At 47.1% G+C, this 20807-nt stretch overlaps 1 protein-coding gene across 1 annotated transcript in view; it reads right to left on the bottom strand.

Annotated features, from left to right (window-relative positions):
* Positions 1-14606, bottom strand: part of LIN28A (lin-28 homolog A) — a 16786-nt gene extending 2180 nt beyond the window's left edge. Inside the window, exons 1-3 of the mRNA XM_017534801.2 lie at positions 14452-14606; positions 13791-13987; positions 690-874 (exon numbers count right to left, since the gene is read on the bottom strand). Coding sequence (XP_017390290.1) covers positions 690-874; positions 13791-13987; positions 14452-14482 — 413 coding nt within the window. The 5' untranslated portion in view covers positions 14483-14606. The remainder of the gene's footprint in view (positions 1-689; positions 875-13790; positions 13988-14451) is intronic.
* Positions 14607-20807: the final 6201 nt, after the last annotated feature.

Raw genomic sequence — 20807 nt, 5'->3', positions numbered from 1 at the left:
CGCGCCATTGCACTAAAAAAAAAAAAAAAAAAAAAAAAAAAAAAAAAAAAGCAACAGATATAGCTAATGCTATCTTGTCCCATCATTTGCAAATCCATGGTCTCCATTAATTTTAAAACTACCCTATGAGGTTAGTATCACTGCCTTCACTTAACAATTGAGGCTAGGGCTGGGCGCGGTGGCTTATACCTATAATCCCAGCACTTTGGGAGGCTGAAGCAAGTGGATCACAAGGTCAGGAGTTCACGACCAGCTTGGCCAAGACGGTAAAACCCTGTCTCTACTAAAAATACAAAAATTAGCCAAGCATTGGTGGCGAGTGCCTGTAATCCCAGCTACTAGGGAGGCTGAGGAAGAGAACTGCTTGAACCTGGGAGGTGGAGGTTGCAGTGAGCTGAGATCAGGCCACTGCACTCCAGGTTGGGCAATACTGTGAGACTCCATCTCAAAACAAAAAAACAATTGAGGCTAGAGCAAAGTTAATTGTCCCAAGTGGAAGCACTAAGTTACCCCCAGTGCCATCCTCACCTGCTGCCCTTGCTCACACCTATTGCAGAGACTCAGTCACCTAAATGCTGCCAGGAACCACAGTCTTCCCTTCATCTCTGGCAATGAGACCCAAAAAGTGGCAGGACTGGGAGACAGGGGATGCCCCTAGCAAACTATATAAGCTGCCTTCCAATCCATACCTGTCTCCTTTTGATCTGCGCTTCTGCATGTTCTTCCCCTTTGGCCGCCTCTCACTCCCAATGCAGAACACCCCACCAGGTCCAGTGACACGGATGGATTCCAGACCCTTGGCTGACTTCTTAAAGGTGAACTCCACGGCCTCACCCTCCTTCAAGCTCCGGAAGCCCTCCATGTGCAGCTTACTCTGGTGAAGGGAAACGCAGAAAATTTTAACATAGTTTACATTATTATACCAAAAGACAAGGAACACACTTATTCCTGTAGGGTAGGAAGATTAAATGTGATGATACTCCTATTTTACTGGTAAGGAAACTGACTCAAAGAGTCACCATGATTAAGAACTACAGAAGTCTACTAGTACATTAACAAAAATCATAATTATATAAGCAGATACCACTTTTTAGCTATTCAGATTTAAAGTTCTTAATAAATCAGAACAGGGGGGCTCATGTCTGTAATCCCAGCACTTTGGGAGGTGGAGGCGAGTGGATCACCTGAGGTCAGGAGTTTGAGACCAGCTTGGCCAACACGGTGAAATTCCATTTCTACTAAAAATACAAAAAATTAGCCAGGCATGGTGGCAAGCGCCTGTAATCCTAGCTAGTTGGGAAGCTGAGGCAGGAGAATTGCTTGAACACAGGAAGCAGATGTTGCAGTGAACCGAGATCACACTCCAGCCTCGGTGACAGAGAGAGACTGTTTCAAAAAAAAAGAGAAAAATTTCTAAATATAAATATTTATAAGAAATCAACAGGCCAGGCGCGGTGGCTCAAGCCTGTAATCCCAGCACTTTGGGAGGCCGAGGCGGGTGGATCACGAGGTCAAGAGATCGAGACCATCCTGGTCAACATGGTGAAACCCCGTCTCTACTAAAACTACAAAAAATTAGCTGGGCATGGTGGCACGTGCCTGTAATCCCAGCTACTCAGGAGGCTGAGGCAGGAGAATTGCCTGAACCCAGGAGGCGAAGGTTGCGGTGAGCCGAGATCGCGCCATTGCACTCCAGCCTGGGTAACAAGAGCGAAACTCCGTCTCAAAAAAAAAAAAAAAAAAAAGAAATCAACAAATATAAAATTACAAAATTTAAGGTGTCACGCTATAGAGGTTGCAGTGAGTCATAAACTGTGATGGCGCCTTTACACTCCCAGCCTGGGTGACACAGTGAGACTTCATCTCAAAATAAATAAAATAAAAATAAAGTGTCATGCTATAAAGCACTGAAACATTTATTTTTCACATAATGCCTCCCTTAGTATTTATACCATCATCAAAAAACCAAATAAGTAGAATACTTATACCACTGCCTGGGTGACAGAGCGAGCCTCTGTCTCCAACAACAAGAGGGTGGAGAGGGCAGGCACGGTGGCTCACCCCTGGAATCCCAATGGAGGTGGGAACACCGCTTGAGCCCAGGGGCCGGAGGTTGTAGTGAGCCAATATTATGTCACTGCACTCCAGCCTGGGTGACAGAGTGAGACCCTGTCTCCGAAACAAACAAAAACATCAAAACCCTCAGAATATATTTAACAAGGTAAAAAGCCTATATGAGGAAAAAGCTCAAATTATATTAAAGAAAAAAATGAAAAATATACCACCATCTTGGATTGGACGATTCAGTGATTCTAAAAGCTATGGGAAAATATAAAGTGCCAAGAATACCAGATATTACAATTTACTTTAAATTGGATATAATTAGCAGATTAGCAACTATAAAGGGAAAAACAGCAAGTTTACAGTAGAGAAAACTGGCAGATAATACCCTAGTCAATTTCTTTGAGTTTAGCTTTGCCTACAGTGGGACACATGTATCTCTTCACTAAGGACATATGACTTTAAAAATGCACATCCTGAATCTAAACTTGAGGGAACATCAGACGAGTCCAAACTGAGGGACATTCCTATAAAACAGGATTTCAAAAATGTCAAGGTCATAAAAAGACAGCCTGAAGAACTGAACAGTTCAATGCAATCCAAGATTCCAGATTAGATCTTGAAACAGGAAAAAAAATAGGACAATTGACAAAATTTACATATAGTATATAGATAAACGTATTGGTGTTTAATTTCCTGATTATGATTACTGTACTGAAATTATGTAAGATTAACATTCCCAGCCAGGCACAGTGGCTCACGTGTGTAATCCCCAGCACTGTGGGAGGCCGAGGTGGGTGGATTGCTTGAGCCCAGGAGTTCAAGACCATCTTGGGCAACATGGCAAAAACCTGTCTCGACAAAATAACACAAAAATTAGCCAGGCATGGTGGTGCATACCTGTAGTCACAGCTACTGGGGATGCTGAGGTGTGAGGATCCCCTGAGCCCAGGAGGCAGAGGTTACAGTGAGTAGAAATCATACCACTGTGCTCCAGGCTGGGTGACAGAGTGAGATCCTGTCTCAAAAACAAAAGAAGATCAATATTCCCATTCTTAGAAAATACACACTGAAATATTTAGAAATAAAAGTGCTTACTGTCTCCACCTTATGGTTAAAAATAAAAGAATAAAACTATCTCTACCAAGATAGAGAGTGACAATACCCAACACCCCCACATAACCTTTACCCAGATTCTTAAGAATCTGGGTAAAGGTTATGTGGGGGTGTTGGGTATTGTTCTTGCAGCCTTTTTAAAGTTTGAAATTATATCAAAATAATGTTACTGAAAGACAGTATAACCCAAGCAGATGGATCAGGGGATTAAAATGGAAAATCGCAGAGAGAGATCTGAGAATAATATATGGAGAGATCAATAGGTAAGGAAAATAATTCAATAAATGCTGCTATAAAAATTAAATCCATTTGGAAAGGAAGCCAGATTCCTATACACTTTGTATGATACATATGCAAAATACATTTCAGAGGATTTAAACACCTCATTGTTCAGAAAAATGCTAAAAATTTAAGATGGATAATCAGACTAATAAAGCTATAAAAACATACCATAATCAGTAAGAAAAAAGAACTACACAACATAAGTAGATATAAGAAGGAAGTCTTAGCACCACACATATACTCGGTATCTCATTGTTGGTTAAAAAAAAAATGGAGGGGTCAGGCCAGGTGGCTTATGCCTGTAATCCCAGCACTTTGGGAGGCTGAGGTAGGTGGATCACAAGGTCAGGAGTCTGAGACCAGCCTGACCAACATGGTAAAACCCTGTCTCTACTAAAAATACAAGAATTAGCTGGGCGTGGTGGCATACACCTGGAATCCCAGCTGTTCGGGAAGCTGAGACAGGAGAATCGCTTGAACCCAGGAGGAGGAGGTTGCAGTGAGCCAGGATCGCACCGCTGCCCCCCACAGCCTGGTGACAGAATGAGACTCAAAAAAAGGAAATATGCCGGGTGCGGTGGCTCATGCCTGTAATCCTAGCATTTTGGGAGGCTGAGGTGGGCAGATCACAAGGTCAAGGGATCAAGACCATCCTAGCCAACATGGTGAAATACCGTTTCTACTAAAAATACAAAAATCAGCTGGGTGTGGTGGTGCACACCTATAATCCCAGCTACTCAGGAGGCTGAGGCAGGAGAATCACTTGAACCCGTGAGACAGAGGTTGCAATAAGCTGAGATTGCACCACTGCACTCCAGCCTGGTGACAGTGCAAGACTCTGTCTCAAACAAACATACAAACAAACAAAAAAAAAGGAAATAATCTACCAGTTTATTTGAAGGGAAACGGTTGAATAAATATGGTACACTCATAATAATGAATACCATGCAGCCATTAAAAACAATGTAAAGTCTCTTGTTTGTTGACAGCCACATTTTGGTACCTGAAATCATGCCTAGCATATTTTGAATGAATTAATGAACCAAGAGGCAGATTTTTAATCATTCAGCTGACAAAGACAATCAAATAATATTGTTAAAGAAGGAAAAAAAGAGCTAGAACAATATGTATGGAATAATCCCATTAGAACACTGCATGTTTATACCAAAATTTAAGAACACTGATACTTATAAAGCAGTTAGCAAACAGCCAGCAGCCACCAAGAAAAAGAAAAAAAGAAGTTATTCATACAGCTAGTTTTGCAGCAAAGCCAGGGTCAGACGAACCCAGACTTCCTGATTTAAAGTTCAGAGCACATTCTATCATGTCACTTACTGTACCACCGACTTGACATTAGTGGAGGTGACAGCATTTCAGACCCCAGAATAGACTTTATTACAGCTTCATCTATTATAGTAAAACAACAGTGTGTCAAATATGTCAACAAAGAGTAGTCATCATAGAAAATGGAGGAGCAAAAGGGATCACTGTGCGTTTACCTAGTCCTGGCTCAAGGGAACATCAGTAAGTAGCATTAGTATTTTATTTTGGTGCCTTAGTGGGGAGTATTCCAAACTGGAACTGAGATAAAACATGCTCTTCAGCAAGATGGGAAACATAGATTACTCAATCACTTACATTTTTCATGTTTTGTTGTTGTCATTTTGCGATAGGGTCTCGCTCTGTCACCCAGGCTGGAGTGCAGTGGTGCCATCTTTCCTCACTGTAACCTCCACCTCCCAAGTTCAAGCAATTCTTCTGCTTCAGCCTCCCCAGTAGCTAGGATTACAGGTGCCTGCCACCACGCCTGGCTAATTTTTGCATTTTTAGTAGAGGTGAGGTTTCACCATATTGGACAGGCTGGTCTTGAGCTCCTGACCTCATGATCTGCCTCAGCCTCCCAAAGTTTGGGATTACCGGTGTGAGCTGCCGTGCCTGGGTAATTTTTGTATTAAGATGATATTGCAGGCTGGGAGTGGTGGTTCATGCCTGTAATCCCAGCACTTTGGGAGGCTAAGGCTGGAGGATCACTTGAGCCCAGGAGTTTGAGACCAGCCTGAGGAAGACAGTGAGATGCCCCTCCCCCATCTCTACAGCATCACAAAATTAGCAAGGTGTGGTGGTGGTGTGCACATGTAGTCTCAGCTACAGGTTAAAAAAAAATTCAGGTCAAGGCTGCAGTACACCTAGATTGCACCACAGCACTCTAGCCTGGGGACAAGAGACTCTGTCTCAAAAGAAAAAAAAAAAAAGACAGTATTGCAAAAGATAAATTTCCATTTTAGATAATTGGTTAAGACCATAGGCTCTGGAGCCAGACACATCCTGGCTCATGTAATACTGGTTCTGTCAATTACTGGCTGTGTGACCTTGGTCAGTCACTCACCTCTGGGCCTCAGATCCTTCAGAGAATGGGAAAACAGTACTATCAACCTAACAGGTTCTAGTGAAGATTATACAGGTGTGGACATAGCAAGTGTTCAGTAAATACTTCATGTATTATTTGTAGCTGTCCCACTACAGAAATATTCCAAAGATACGGGATCCTTGCGCTTGTTTTATGCCCACAGGAACATCCAGGGATGTCATGACCACCCATCCCCAACTTAATGTGGGGAAAGGGGCAAAACATTAAAGCATGAAATGAAAACACTGCAAAGGCAAAAGGGCCTTTCTTTCTCGCTGTTGCACAGTTTAAAGTTAGATTTGTAAGGTCAGGCATGGTGGCTTACAACTGTAATCCCAGCCATTTGGGTGGCTGAGGCGGATGGATCCTGAGCTTGAGCTCAGGAGTTGGGAAACCAGCCTGGGCAACATGGCGAAACCCTGTCTCTACAAAATATACAAAAATTAGCTCAGACTGATGGCGTGTGCCTGTGGTTCTAGCTGTCTGGGAGGCTGAGGTAGAAGGATCGGTTGAACCCAGAAGGCAGAAGTTGTAGTAAGCCGAGATTGCGCAACTGCACTACTGCCTGTGTGACAGAGCAACACCCCATCTCAAAAAGTGTGAATTTAAGTTAGATTTGACTTATTTCTTATTGAGCTGGGTGGGACAAGAGATGCAATTAGTGGGTGAGTCGAGAGGTCCTAGAAAAGCCAGACCAAGAGCCTTCTTGACCCAGGCAATTTCAGCTTTAGGCTGGGAGGCTCCTAGTTCTAGCTGTAATTCATCAGGTAAGTGGTTAAGAACAAGGGTTGATTGAGTCTTGAGAGCCTGTTCTGTCCTTTCTTTAATCATCTATAAAATGGAGTAAATACTAATTTTATGGTAGTGCTATGAGGTTTTATGCATGGAAAGTAGTTAGCACTTCGCCTGCTACACATAAATCCTCAAGGAGTGGCAATTATCAACCTCTTCAGACGGGATGGGGCAGGTTAACAGAGAGAACTAAGTGCTGAGCATCTGGTTTTATCCTAACTAGCTGTGGAAACGCAGAAGAATATCCCCTCTCTGAGCCCCAGTGTACTGAAGAGTAACACCCTCCTCTATGGACACCTCATAGGCTTATTTTGAGAAGAAGAGGATAATATAAATGGGACATGCAACAAGAAACTGACTAGTCCTCTCAGGTCACTCACTCCATCACTGGAGGATCTCAGGTCTGTTTTAAGACTTTTACAGAGTAAACCCCCCACCCCTGCAGGCACCAAGATTTAAACTGGTGGTCTCCAGGGGTGGCTCCCTGCCCCCATCTCCCGCCCCCTTCTAAAACACATAGTTTGAATTCCTCTCTTATCAGATAGGTAATCAGCGTGCAGCCCCACAGAGCCAGCCTCCCAGGGCCTGCATCTGAAAAGGGCCTGAAATTCTTGTACCACCCCCAACCACACACAAAGCAGGGCCACGCCCCTCTCCCCATCCCCTCCAAAAAGAAAAGAACTTAGGGGGAGGGGCATGGCTTGAGCTCCCCCAATAGAGCCCAGCCCCAGGAAACAAAGAGTTGACACTGGCTGGTTCTGGTGGTCAGATTCCTGGAGTTCCAAGGCGCAGATCGCTCTTGCATCCCCCTCTCCCTCCTCCCTACATTCAACAGTTTCTTCCTTCCTCTCCTTGTTGGGGTTATGGTCACAGTGAGACTAGATATAGAAACTCCTTCCTTCCCCAGGCAGTCTTGCCAAAGTAACCATCAGCGGTCATCTTCCCTTCTCTGGGTTGCTCACCGCCCACTTCATGGATAGAATCAAACAAGACCCCCTCCCTTTGGGTCCCTTCAGTCCAATCCTGAATTATTGATTCAGATAAATTATTTTAAAGGGGAGGGGGAGAGGAGGTACAACTCACACCATCCTTTCCCAATATCTTCAAGTTGGGACTGGGCAGCCTACATGGGCCTACTGTGTTGGGGAATGTGGCATCAGGCAACAGAAAGCATTTCTTTTTCTTTTTTTGATGGCAGGGAAGGAATCTCTCTAGTTAAAAGTACTTAGGCCTTCTGATCCCTTCTTAATACCTCAGTAACTGCCTGCCCTGCCCTATCCAACCCACACCAAGTACCTCATCCCAGCTTCAATTTATGCCTTTACAAGTTTAGAGACAGAATAAGCCTAAGGGGTCACTTAGGAAATGTAGAATTTAAAAAATATCATTACAAAAGAAAAAAGTATGAACAACAACAAAAAGAAACAGAAAAAAACCCATGCAGGAACCTAAGTGTCTCTCTTTCTACATAAGTGGCAACAGAGTCAGAATTTCAGGGTACTTGCTACAGTTGTGTGGATTAAAGCTGGGGTTCTTGGCTCTTCTTTGAGGGGCCATTCCAGTTCAAGATTACATAATGCAGGTCTCTACCTCAGTTCTAAGTTCCTAGCTTGCACAAACATTTGTTGAACAGTCCAAGTACTATCCAAAATAACTGTTACTAACTGATGCTTACTGTGGGCTAAGTGGTGTTCTAACCACTATACGTGTTGTAACTCATTTAACCTTCATATCAAACCTATGCAGTAGGGTGTTATGAAGACCCTTATGTTACAGCTTGAGGACATGGAAGCAGAGGGGTTAATAAGCACCTTGGTTAAAGTCGCCATAAGAGGCAAGAGCTGAGCTGAGTGCAGCTAGCCTAACTCGCCAGTGCAATCCAATATAATGCAAGTCACATATATAATTGATAACTTTCAGCCAGGTGTGGTGGCTTACACCTGTAATCCCAGCACTTTGGGAGGCAGAGGTGGCAGATCACCTGAGGTCGGGAGTTCCAGACCAGCCTGACCAACTTGGAGAAACCCCATCTCCACTAAAAATACAAAATTAGCTGGGGGTGGTGGCGCATGCCTGTAATCCCAGCTACTTGGGAGGCTGAGGGAGGAGAATCACTTGAACCCGGAAGGCGGAGGTTGTGGTGAGCCGAGATCGCACCACTGCACTCCAGCCTGGGCAGCAAGAGTGAAACTCCATCTGAAAAAAAAAAAAGAAAGAAAACTTTCTAGTAGTCACATTTAAAAAAGCAGCAGATGAAAATAATTTTAATGACTCAGTCCTGTGATGTCACAGCTCTATCTTAACTTCATTCCTGGAGGTAAGATTTGGTAAGGGTTAGGAAACCAACCGGCTCTCCCAGAGCAGTTATTGATTGGATGGTGTGTGTGTCAAGGAGGGTGGTGAAAGGGGTGTCTGGAACCGAATCCCTCTGATCTCTGCTCAGCCACAGCCAGGCCCTCTAGCACCTGCGTAGAGTTCTCCACCAGATGGCGCTGCTCAGCCTGTTTGCCCAAAGGCAAGCCAGATGGAGCCTAGACCAGGAGGGATTGAGTAGCTACCTGGTTCTGAGCTGTGAATCCAAGTTTTCAGGCAGATGTCTCTCCACAGCTCCTTAGGACAGTCATCTTGTCTTCCTTGTCCCAGTCTGCCCCCACCCAACCACCTGCTCAATCAAGGTTAAGAATGAAGGGTTCCTAGAGTTTAAGACCAGAAACTCAGTTCTTATATTCTACTGCTTAGGAAAGCCAAGTACTCACCCTGGATTTTAGTTTCATGTCTAAATTAAATAACTCCACGCTGAAATTATGTTAAATAAGTCTGTATCAACTATGTATTCTCCCCCAACTCCTTTGACCTCCCAGACTGACTGTGTTTATGGGCAGTGGTTGCTATTCATGCCTGCAGGAAGACAGGAGGAGTAATTTTACTTAGGGCAGTTAATCCAAAAAACAATTACATTAGAGTATGATTGTTTGATTAGAAATGTTCAAGAAACTAAATGGCCTTGGTGAATGTCACTGAAAACCATGTATAAGGCAAGCAGCAATGTCAACAACCACGGGGTAGAAACTTTCCATATTTGAAGCTTTGTTCAGGATGGCAGCATGGCCTTTACTTAAGACATTGTCTAGAACCATGTCTCGGAAAGAGGAGGACCCCAGAAGATTCCACAATGTCTTCATTAACCTTCCTACCTCTCTGCCAACTTTCTGAAAAATCAAGTCAGTTTATTTTTAAGCTGCCTTTTCCTATTAAGACAGAAATAACTCATGGATGGCCACTAAATCTGTGGCTTCCAATTTATCAACAAAAACAAGAGAATCCTCTCTGAGCTCAGAGTTGTGATCTACCGACATTCACTCCACAAACCCTCATAGTGCTATGTTGTGTGCAGGCCATATTCTAGCCAGCCCAGGAAGCACACAGCTACAGTTAACACCCCTCCATCTCTATAGTTTTTTCTCTGGACAAAGACCTCTGCCGACATGGACCCCAGACTGCTAAGTGTATTTCTAATTTACCAGGTTCCTCAAGATGCCCCTTTTTTTATGCATTCCTTCAGCCCACCAAGTGCATACTGGAAAATTAACCAGGCAGTTAAGTTCTTCCCTGCAAAGAGCTTATGGGTTACATAGAGAGGAGTGTAAGACCAGTACATCAATAACTAGACATGTGTTGAGTAATCAGAGAGGTGCACTGTCACAAATCAGGAGATCCCGTCTATTCCACCATCCGCCCCTGCAACCCCCACCACCAACCAAACCCATCCTAACCTAGACCCTGAATAAGGTTGCTCTTCCTACCTCCTCACTCATGGCTTTCAGAAAAAGCAGGCCACATGGCTTCAGGGCAGTTTCAGCAGTTTGTCTAGGTATTGTTTTCTCCTAACCCAACTTGGTCCCTTGGACAAATTTGGGATTTTCTTTGAACTCCAACTCTTCTAATGTAGCATTTTAGCTAGAAAGCAATTTAAACATATCTGGGTCCTGAGGAGCAATGGGAAAGCACAGAATTTTTCCTATTTCCAAATTTCTACAGGTCTGGAGAGTTTGAAAATTGAGCCACAGGAAACACGACTTAAGCCAAAACTCTTGAAAATGGCCCAAAATGAAGATTTTTGAATCTTTGATGAATCTCAGGAAAATAGTTGACAGTTTAGCTTTTTTATTCCAGCTCCTGTATAACTGTGCTTTTCAAGCAGGGATGAGATTTTGACTCCCAGGGGGACATTTGACAATGTATGGAGATGTTTCTGGTTGTCACAACTGAGATGCAACTGGCTTCTAGTGGGTAGAGGCCAGGAATACTGCTGTACATCCCATAATGTACAGGACAGACTCCCCAGAGCAAATTATCCTGCTCAAAACATATCAGTAGTGCTGAGGTCAAGAAAACCTAATTGAAGGGCTTGCTATTTCTTTCACTGACTCTAGAGACAGGCAGATTTCTAGATCTAAAGATGTATACCTAAGGAAAAGAGTTGTTAGAGAAATCTCTTTGCTTTATGTTTTGTTGTTGTTTTGTTTGTTTTTGGCTAGGGAGTGGGCTTTTTATTCCACTCAGCTACACTTGAGGATATTACAGCATTATATCCAATTGGGAGAGAGCATAAGAGCGTTAGTGAACAGGGCGTTGGGATTCTAATAATCCCAACTTTGGAAAGGAAATGTTTTTAAATTGCCTTTCCCCCTTCCTCTTTAGTTGCAAAGGGGCTCCCCGACCCCCTCCCTCTGGTAGATGCTGTCTTAGGACAATTACCTTCTCACCAGCCCACCCCAACCCCAGGGTGCCCAACCCCAGTAGCCAAATAATGGGAAGTTTTGTTAAAGATTTCTTATTCTTTGCTTCGGGAACACTTTTCTCCCCCAGTTAACAATTTATCCTGTGTTTACTAAACCCCTTTACCTTTAGATTTCCAGAGAGTTATCTCTAATTTCTCAAGTGCAAAGACTAGAATCACTAGTCTAACTTACCTCTAAGGTGGGGTTGGAGGACCACTGAACCAAGCCTCCCCTGCATGCCACCATTATCAGAGCTACCAAGTAAAGGCTCAGGGAATTTCCACCCATCGTCGTGCTTTATGAGTAGAATGGGAAGAGCTGAGGGTTACAAATTCTTAATTCTCTCCCAGCTCAGCTCCCTCTTGATAATATACTCAACTGTGGGTTCCTGGATGCTCCAAGACCCTAAAATCCAGAGTATTTCCAAGCCAGCCAGTACACCTGACCCAGCATATTGTAGACTCAACGCCTGCTCTATGCCACCCAACAGTTTCCCGATTGCTCTAGATCCTAAGGTAAAGCCTGCTGAGGCCCAAGTCCCCATTTGCTCAGAAAAACAACAAAAAAAAAACCTTCCTTGGGGTATGTATATCACCAAGGAGCCCCAGAAGATGAGGGGATACATTCCCCTCAGCCCCTCCCTATCTGGCAGGCTTTGGATGGGAGATGAGAAAATGTTGGATCTGACTCTTTTATTCCAGCCTCTCAAAGTTGGAGGAGCTGTCCAGTCCCCAGACCAGGAAAGATTTTAATCTCTTTGTGATCAGATAAATGGGAGAGTGGGGGAAGCTTGCTACCCTGCTGAGGAGGGCCATTCAAAGCTGGTTCCTGTAATAAAGTGATTTAATAGATCTAAAGAGGCCAATTCCCTTCTTTCTCCCACAATTACTTCCTGTGGGTTATCATTCACATATGTAAATGAGACAGGGAAAGGAGAAAAGCCACCAGTGGGAAACTTGCTGTTTAATGGGGGGTTGGGGGGATTAGGGTGCTGCAAGGAGGCAGCTAAGTATCCTGCTGCAGGTCCTCTTGGTAGATGTTTGAGTAGCCCACTGACTCCATGGCTCCAAAAGCAAGTGGCGGCTCCCCATCTCCCTGCATCCTCCATCTCGCTTGTTTGCTCCTCGCTGAAGGCTATGCTCAAAGACTTCCCTGCTGCCTCCAACCAGTCTACCCAGCATCTCCCTTCCCCACCCCTCCCCCTAGAATGCCATCCCTCAGGCTCCAACCCTTAATCCCCACATCCTCCTTTCCCCTCCCCCACACCTCCTAAAGCCAGCCTCCCTGAAGTAACCCCTCCCTGCCCGGCCTGGGTGTCAACCTACAGGATCTGGGATTAGCAATTTCTTCTTTCCAGATCCAGCCCCAAACCTCCAAAGATGGAAGGCCCACAGGCAGCAAGCAACTTCCTTTCCGTGGTCTTTATGGGTAGCTGGTGCCTTAGGACCACCGGAATGCCTCTAAGATATTCAGGAAGGGGAAGCCTGGGAGGAGGGAGACCTGAAGTCTCTGGCTCCTTGTTTGAGGCCAGGAATGTTAAGACAGCAATCAATGGCTGTCTGGGGCCATAAATGCCAAGCGGAGAATAGGTCCAGAGGCCAGCCTTCCTCCACCCCCTGCCCTGCGACACTGAATTTCACCCCCTACCGCGCTGTCCTGCTTTAACTGAGAACTTGGGGTTGCGACCTACCCACTTCCCTCCCAGCCTGGCCCAGGGACGTAAGGAAGGCCTTGGGTTTTCCTTCCTCATGGGAACTGGATAGCAAAGACCCAAGTCCTGAGCTTTCAGTCTCCCAAATGGATCCTTCAGGGATCTGCCAAACCCAGTTTTTAGTGACCAGCCGGGTGAGGTCTGCATTAAAAAGGGGGCGAGGCTGACTTCTCGGCTTTACGCCCCCTTGGGTCCAGTAGCCAGTTGCCCTCACTCTCTCCCGCCCTCTGAGCTCCATTCAGACGTTGGAGGCGCTGGGCGCCCGGCTTAGGCCTGGCGTGTGCTTCCCTGGCCGGCCTGCTCGCCCTCCCCCAACCGGCAAGCACAATACAACCTTAGTTTCTGCCACATGGGGTCACCTCCCTGCCCCCTGCCCCTTCCCAGGGGAAAGAGGTAATAGACACGTGGTAAGCCGGAGGGGTTCCCGGAAGGGGGCGGGGGTGCTGATAATTGGTGCTGCCTCCCATTACTTCCCCCGAGATAGTTAATAGGGACTCAGAATTGGGGTGCCCAGGCAAAGACAGGGACGCATAACGAGGGCTCTTGATGTCCCACAAATCAACAGCAAACCCGGCGCCCACCCATGGACATGAGCGCCTAGATGCCCTTCCCCGGGCAAAGTTACCGGAATCAGTCTCACCTGGTGCACAAAGACGTCCACTGGGGGGTCGAGCGCGACCCCGGCGCGGGCGGTCATGGACAGGAAGCCGAACCCCATGCGCACGTTGAACCACTTACAGATGCCTGCACCGTGCAGCAGCTGAGGCTCGTCCGCCGCCCGGGCCGCGTCCTCCGGCGCCTCCTCGGGCGCCTCTTCCGCCGCCTTGGCGCAGCCACCTGGAGATAGGGAGGTCCGGGCACTCAGCTAGAGGGCACCGAATCGGAGGGCCGTCTCGGGCCCCGGGCAGGGAGACCCGAGTGTCCAGCCCCACAAGTGGACAACTAGGAGGGGGAAGCTACCAAGCAGCGGAAGAGAAGAAACCTGTCCCGGTCGCCTCCCGCGCTCCCCTAGAGTACACCGGGATAGTGGTGCCCCCGAAAGTTTTGCTCCTCTCCCCATAACGTGTTTCCCGGCGACTCAAGGCGGGACAGGCCTCTCTTCTCCATCCACCCACGTAGTCTGGCGCGCACGCCACTGGGACACCAAGGTTCCTTCCTCCAGAGATGGCCCCATGAAGCAGGAGGCCGCACCGTCTTGGGGTCCTTTGAGCAGCCTAGGGGTCACTTTCCCACCTCCCTTCTACGTGGCTCCTGGCCGCCCCTGCATCCTAAGGTGTCCCCGCTAAGTCCCAAGCTCGAACCTGCAAACTGTTGGTTGGACACGGAGCCCATGGTAGTCGGCTGAGCCGGTGGCCCCGGGCCCCTGGTCGGGTGGCTGCTGGCCCCAGAGAAGTCCGAAGGCAAAGGGGTGGTTCGGAGAAGAGGCTGCTACATCTTCCCCCGCACAATAGCGGTGGGAGGGCCCACGGCTTTTCAAAGGCTCCCAAATTCTAAAAGACAATGACCCAACCCCCCGCGGGCAGCCCCCTCCCCTCCCCTCTCCCTTCTCTCCCCTCCTTTTCCCTCCGGCTCCAGCTCCGGCCCTCCCCCACCGCTCGGGTCTCTGACACCTCTGGGGTGTCCCTTCCAGAACCTTGAGGTTTGACACCCCCTCCCCATACACACATCTGGAAATGGGGCTGTCTGTCCTAGAAGTCTTGAGTACCCCGGAATTTGGGATCCTGCACTTAGGACTCAATAGGGGTCCCCAAAGAAGATACAGGTGGGGGACCTGGTGGGGGGGGTAGTTTTAAAACCACGTGACTGCTCCCACACACAGTCACACACCACCCCCACCCCCCGCGCAGATAATTATACATTCCAGAGAGTTGGGGGAGGGAGGTGTGAGCCTGGCGGCGCTGGCCAATCAGAAACACAAACCACCTGTCAAGGGAGAAATGGATGGGCCCTCCCCCTCCCCCAGCCCTTGAGCGCCCCTCCCCCTTTCTTCCCCCTCAAGGCCTCTGAGCTGACCCGGCTGCTTGGCGCTGACCCGCTCTCACCCCCCACCCCTGTGTGCTTAGACAGACCTGGAGTTCTGGACACTAGGAAGCCCGGGATGGGGGAGCAGGGGAGAGGCTAGGGACATACAGGACTGATCTGTCCTGACCAAGGCGCTGCCTTCCAAAGTCTGTCTGCCACTGACTGCATCTGAGTGTCTGCCTTTCGGAGTTTCCGACTCGGAGTTTTTCTGGGCCTCCCCCAGTTCGAAAAGAGAAAGTGCTCTCAGTTGATTCTTTATAAAGAATTATTCCTTCTTTCTTCCCTCCAAACCTGTGTGTCTAAAGTTAGCCCCAGGTAAGCTCCCTGGAGAGCAGGAGGAACCCAAAGAGCCTTGAAGCTGTTTCTCCACCAGCTGCCTTCTCATCCTACCCCCACCCGATCCCCATTCCCTGCTGGGAGAGGGACGGGATGGGTAGGTGGGTAGAGGTACTTCCTCTGTACGCCTCAAATTCTTAGATTCCCAGGCCCTCCTTGTTTCAGAGTCACCACCCTAAAATTCGCTGCCGTCCCCATAGTGGGGTTGGTGGAGGAACTGGACTGGGGGGGGTCTCCTCATTTAAAGAGGTGGCCTCCCCTTCTAGGAAATAATGAGGGCTGGCCAGTGGGGGTGGCTACTGCCCTGGTCGGAGATGGACAATGGCCCGGGGCTCAGTGCACGGCCCTGGCCCTGCCCCTTCACTTCCGGTGCTCAGTTCAAACTGGACAATGCCAGCTCCGGCCAGTTCCCCTCCCCCACCACTACAACACTTTTAAAGGGACAGAGCCTGCTTTCGGGGGCATCCGCTAGCTCTGCATTCAGTCTTCAATCTCTTCTGCACACCGAGTGTGCAGAACCTCTTAGGCTTCTCATGCTGTGGCTCTGTATGTGTGTGTGTGTGTGTGTGTGTGTGTGTGTGTGTGCACGCGCGGGCGTGGGCACATGTGTATTTCAGAGAGACCGGATGAGTGTGGGTAGGGAGGGAGAAGATGAGGAGGAAAGCAAGAAACTGCAAGAAATTACTTCCCTTTCTCTCCTACGGAGTGCTCTCCAAGAAACGAAAACTTGAGCGTAAGGAATGGGAGGTGGGACTTCGGGGGATAAAAAGGACAGCTGTGGCCCTTTGCTGCTCAGCCTAAAAAATACATATCATTAACAAATATTATTAGCAGTGCCCCACTCCCAACTGAGGACTCTAATTTAGATTTTTCAAGAGTTCTCCTAGCACAACGGCCAAAGGCGTTGTCTCTCTCTGTTAGTAGTGCTCTTAAAATAGATTCGCTCCCTGTACCTCTGTTCCTAAGATTCAGGAGCAGGTGGCTGAGGTCTGGCTGAAAAAAACGGAGGGAAACGGGAATTGAACGCTCTGGCTTCACTTGGAGGGTTGTCTGGTGATGGGATTTCGGTTACCCGGGAATGTGCGGCCTGCTTCTCTGTCCAGGGTCCTGAGAACTCCGGAGCTCTGTCCACGGTGCTGAATTGAGTCACGCTTTCTTGGATCCCAGCTCACAGTTTTGAGAATACCTTCTTGAGTGCCCATCTCCAAGTCTTTCCCAGAAAACCTGCTTTTCCTCAATGCCGCTTCCCTCCCTGGTAAAAATGACACATTTCACATTTTTTTTTTTTTTTGAGACGGAGTCTTGCTCTGTTGCCTGGGCTGGATGGAGGGCAGTGGTGTGATCTCCGCTCACGGCAACTTCCGCCTCCCAGGTTCAAGAAATTCTCCTGCCTCAGCCCCCGAGTAGCTGGTATTACAGGCACATGCTACCACGCCTGGCTAATTTGTGTATTTTTAGTAGAGATGGGGTTAAATCATGTTGGCTTGGCTGGTCTTAAACTCCTGACCTCAAGTGATCCAGCCACCTCGGCCTCCCAGAGTGTGGGGATTGTAGGTGTGAGTCACCACGCCGTGCCTAAAAGAGTTTTTTTGAATGTCAAAGAGATGTCATTTTCGAACGCTAAAGCAGTGACTCACACCTGTAATCCCAGCACTTTGGAGGCCAAGGTAGGAGGATCGCTTGAGCCCAGGAGTTTGAGACCAGCCTGGGCAACATATTGAAACCCACCTCTACAAAAAATACAAAAATTAACCGAATGTGGTGTCACATGCCAGCTACTTGGGAGGCTGAGGTGGGAGGATCGCTTGAGCCCAGGAGGCTGAGGTTGCAATGATTAGATAGTGCCATTGCACTCTAGCCTGGGTCACAGACTCACCCAGGCCTTGTCTCAAAGAGCGAGAAAGAGAGGCATTCCCAGTAGTATATGATTTTGTGAGAGTGGTGCAGTATCTCAAACTCCTTTTCAGAAAAAATGGGTAAATCTACTTCCTCATATGGCTGTAAAAGGTTAGGAAAGAAGAAATGATATTTTTTGAGTCAAAGAAGACCAGAGTAAAAGAAAAACTAATCTGTTCTTAATTTATTATTTATTTATTATTATTATTTTTTTAGAGACAGAGTCTCACTCTACTGCCCAGGCTGGAGTGCAGTGGCATGATCTCAGCTCACTTGTAACCTCTGCCTCCCGGGTTGAAGCAATTCTCCTGCCTCAGCCTCCCGAGTAGCTGTGATTACAGGTGCCCACCACGCCCCCCGATTAATTTTTGTATTTTTAGTAGAGAGGGGGGTTTCACCGTGTTGGCCAGGTTGGTATCAAACTCCTGGTCTCAGGTGATCCATCCACCTTGGCCTCCCAAAGTGCTGGGATTACAGGCATGAGCTACTGCTCCAGCCTTGTTTTCTTAATTATTACCACTTTTTATGAGTACATGGTGTTAGAGTAAGATTACCCATGTATGAATGTCAGCTCTACTATTTACAGCTCTTCCTTAACCTCTATACGCCTCCATTTCTTCCTCTCTCCAATGGGGGTAATGAGAATACTGAGCTCTCAGAGATATGTGAAAATGAAGTTACATCATGTAGGTAAAGCTTTTGAGACAGTGCTTGACATGTACTTAGTTCTTTTTTTTTGAGATGGAGTCTCGCTCTGTTAGCCAGGCTGGAGTGCAATGGTGCGATCTTGGCTCACTGCAACCTCTGTCTCCCAGGCAATTATTCTGCTTCAACCTCCTGAGTAGCTGGGATTACAGGCACGCACCAACATTCCTGGCCAATTTTTGTATTTTTAGTAGAGATGGGGTTTCACCATATTGGCCAGGCTGGTCTCAAACTCCTGACCTTGTAATCTGCCCGCCTTGGCCTCCCAAAATGCTGCAATTATAGGCGTGAGCCGCCATGCCCGGTTGACATGTAGTTAGTTCTTAATGATGTAAACTACTACTATTATTATAGCTATTGTGCACATGCTTGTCTCTATGATCTAGAACGTACAGGATCATTTGCTCCCTGAGGACTGGCACCATTCATGTGTTTTATTTCTGCATCTTCCCCAGCATCCTTCCCAGTACCTAGTATGGTGCCTGGACCTCATAAGTCCCCTAAAAAGAGTTTCCTGAATAGGCTTTAATATGAATAATATACATGAGTAAAATATACTTATTCTTCTAGGCTGCCTCTTTTAAGTCTATTCCCAGAACAACCCAGGAAATATGTTCAAGGCCTCATTAAGTTGCTTAGGCAGAGGCAGAGGATGATTTTGGAAGGGATGCATGGCTCCCAACATAATTGATTCCTCTTCCTCAATGGGTTTTCTCATGTGGGCAGTGGGGACTCTTGACCAAATCTTCTTCCTCTCTTGAGTCCCTGTCTTAGTGGAACTTATTAGGTACCTATGATCCAGGCATTATGCTAGTTCACCAGTCTGAGTACACACTAAGTAGTTTGAGGATTTACAAAAATAAAAAAAGGTCAGAAAAAACATTCCCTGCCTTCCAGGAAGTTATAGTCTAGTAAGGGAGACAGGACTGAAAGAGCTAAGCATTGGAGATTTCTTGTGTACTAGTTTCTGAGAGTAACAATATCTAGGTAAAAGGAGGGTAAATGTACTCTTTAGAGAAGACATGGGTGTCTAGTATCAACATGAAGAACATCCCTCTCCTTAAGGCATTTTGCTAAGTTCCTTTTGTGCAGGTTCATAACTTCATGAAAGAGCTGCAAGAGGTCTTAGTAATAATAACAATTTAATCAACAATTAACAAATATTTGTTGAGCACTTTTCTGTGGCAGATATTGTTTTAATTGTTGAGAATACATCAAAGAGCAATACAAACAAAACTTCCTGCCTTTGTAGAATGGGCATTCTTCTAGATAATAATAATAAGCATGTATCAGGAATACAGGCACTTTTTCCTTTTTTGAGACGGAGCTGTTTCGATCTTATTTCCTTTTTTTTCTCTTTTTTTTTTTGAGACGGAGTTTCAGTCTTGTTACCCAGGCTGGAGTGCAATGGCGCGATCTCGGCTCACCGCAACCTCCGCCTCCTGGGTTCAGGCAATTCTCCTGCCTCAGCCTCCTGAGTAGTTGGGATTACAGGCACGCACCACCATGCCCAGCTAATTTTTTGTATTTTTAGTAGAGACACCATGTTGACCAGGATGGTCTCGATCTCTTGACCTCGTGATCCACCCGCCTCGGCCTCCCAAAGTGCTGGGATTACAGGCTTGAGCCACCGCGCCCGGCCTCGATCTTATTTCCTAATCTAGAGTGCAATGGCTTGATCTTGGCTCACTGCAGCCTCTGCCTCCTGGATTCAAGCGATTTTCCTGCCTCAGCCTCCTGAGTAGCTGGGATTACAGGTATACACCACCACGCCAACCTAATTTTTGTAGTTTTAGTGGAGACAGGGTTTCACCATGTTGACCAGGATGGTCTCGATCTCTTGACCTCGTGATCCACCCGCCTCGGCCTCCCAAAGTGCTGGGATTACAGGCTTGAGCCACCGCGCCCGGCCTCGATCTTATTTCCTAATCTAGAGTGCAATGGCTTGATCTTGGCTCACTGCAGCCTCTGCCTCCTGGATTCAAGCGATTTTCCTGCCTCAGCCTCCTGAGTAGCTGGGATTACAGGTATACACCACCACGCCAAGCATTTTTTGTATTTTTAGTAGAGATGGGGTTTCTCCATGTTGGTCAGGCTGGTCTTGAACTCCTGAGCTCTCGTGATCCACCCGCCTCGGCCTCCCAAAGTGCTGGGATTACAGGCTTGAGCCACCGCGCCCGGCCTTAATTTTTTTTTTTTTTGAGACATTGCTCTGTTGTCTGAGTTGGAGTGCAGTTTCAAAATCATGCTTCCTGCAGCCTTGACCTCCCAGTCTCAAGCAATCCTGCCTGCCTCAGATTCCTGAGTAGCCGGGGCTGCAGGTGTGTACCACCATGCCCAGCTAAATTTAAAAAAATAAAAAACTTTGTAGAAAGTTCTTGCTATGCTGTCCAAGCTGATCTTGAACTCCTGGGCTCAAGCAATCCTTCTGCCTTGGTCTCCCAAAGTGCTGAGATAACAGGCTTGAGCCACCACACCCGGTCCCAGCCTGCTGATTTGCTCTGTGATCTCAAGAAAAGCACCCAGTTGGCTGGGTACAGTGGCTCACATCTGTAATCTCAGCATTTTGGGGGTTGGAGGTGGACAGATCACGAGGTCAGGAGATAGAGATCATCCTGGCCAACATGGTGAGACCCTGTCTCTACAAAAAAATACAAAAATCAGCTGGGCATGGTGGCATGTGCCTGTAGTCCCAGCT

Source organism: Cebus imitator, unplaced genomic scaffold, assembly GCF_001604975.1.
Source record: "Cebus imitator isolate Cc_AM_T3 unplaced genomic scaffold, Cebus_imitator-1.0 Scaffold87, whole genome shotgun sequence".
NCBI lineage: Eukaryota > Metazoa > Chordata > Mammalia > Primates > Cebidae > Cebus > Cebus imitator.
Note: the sequence above shows the minus strand (reverse complement) of the source record. Positions and strands in the feature narration are given on the sequence as shown.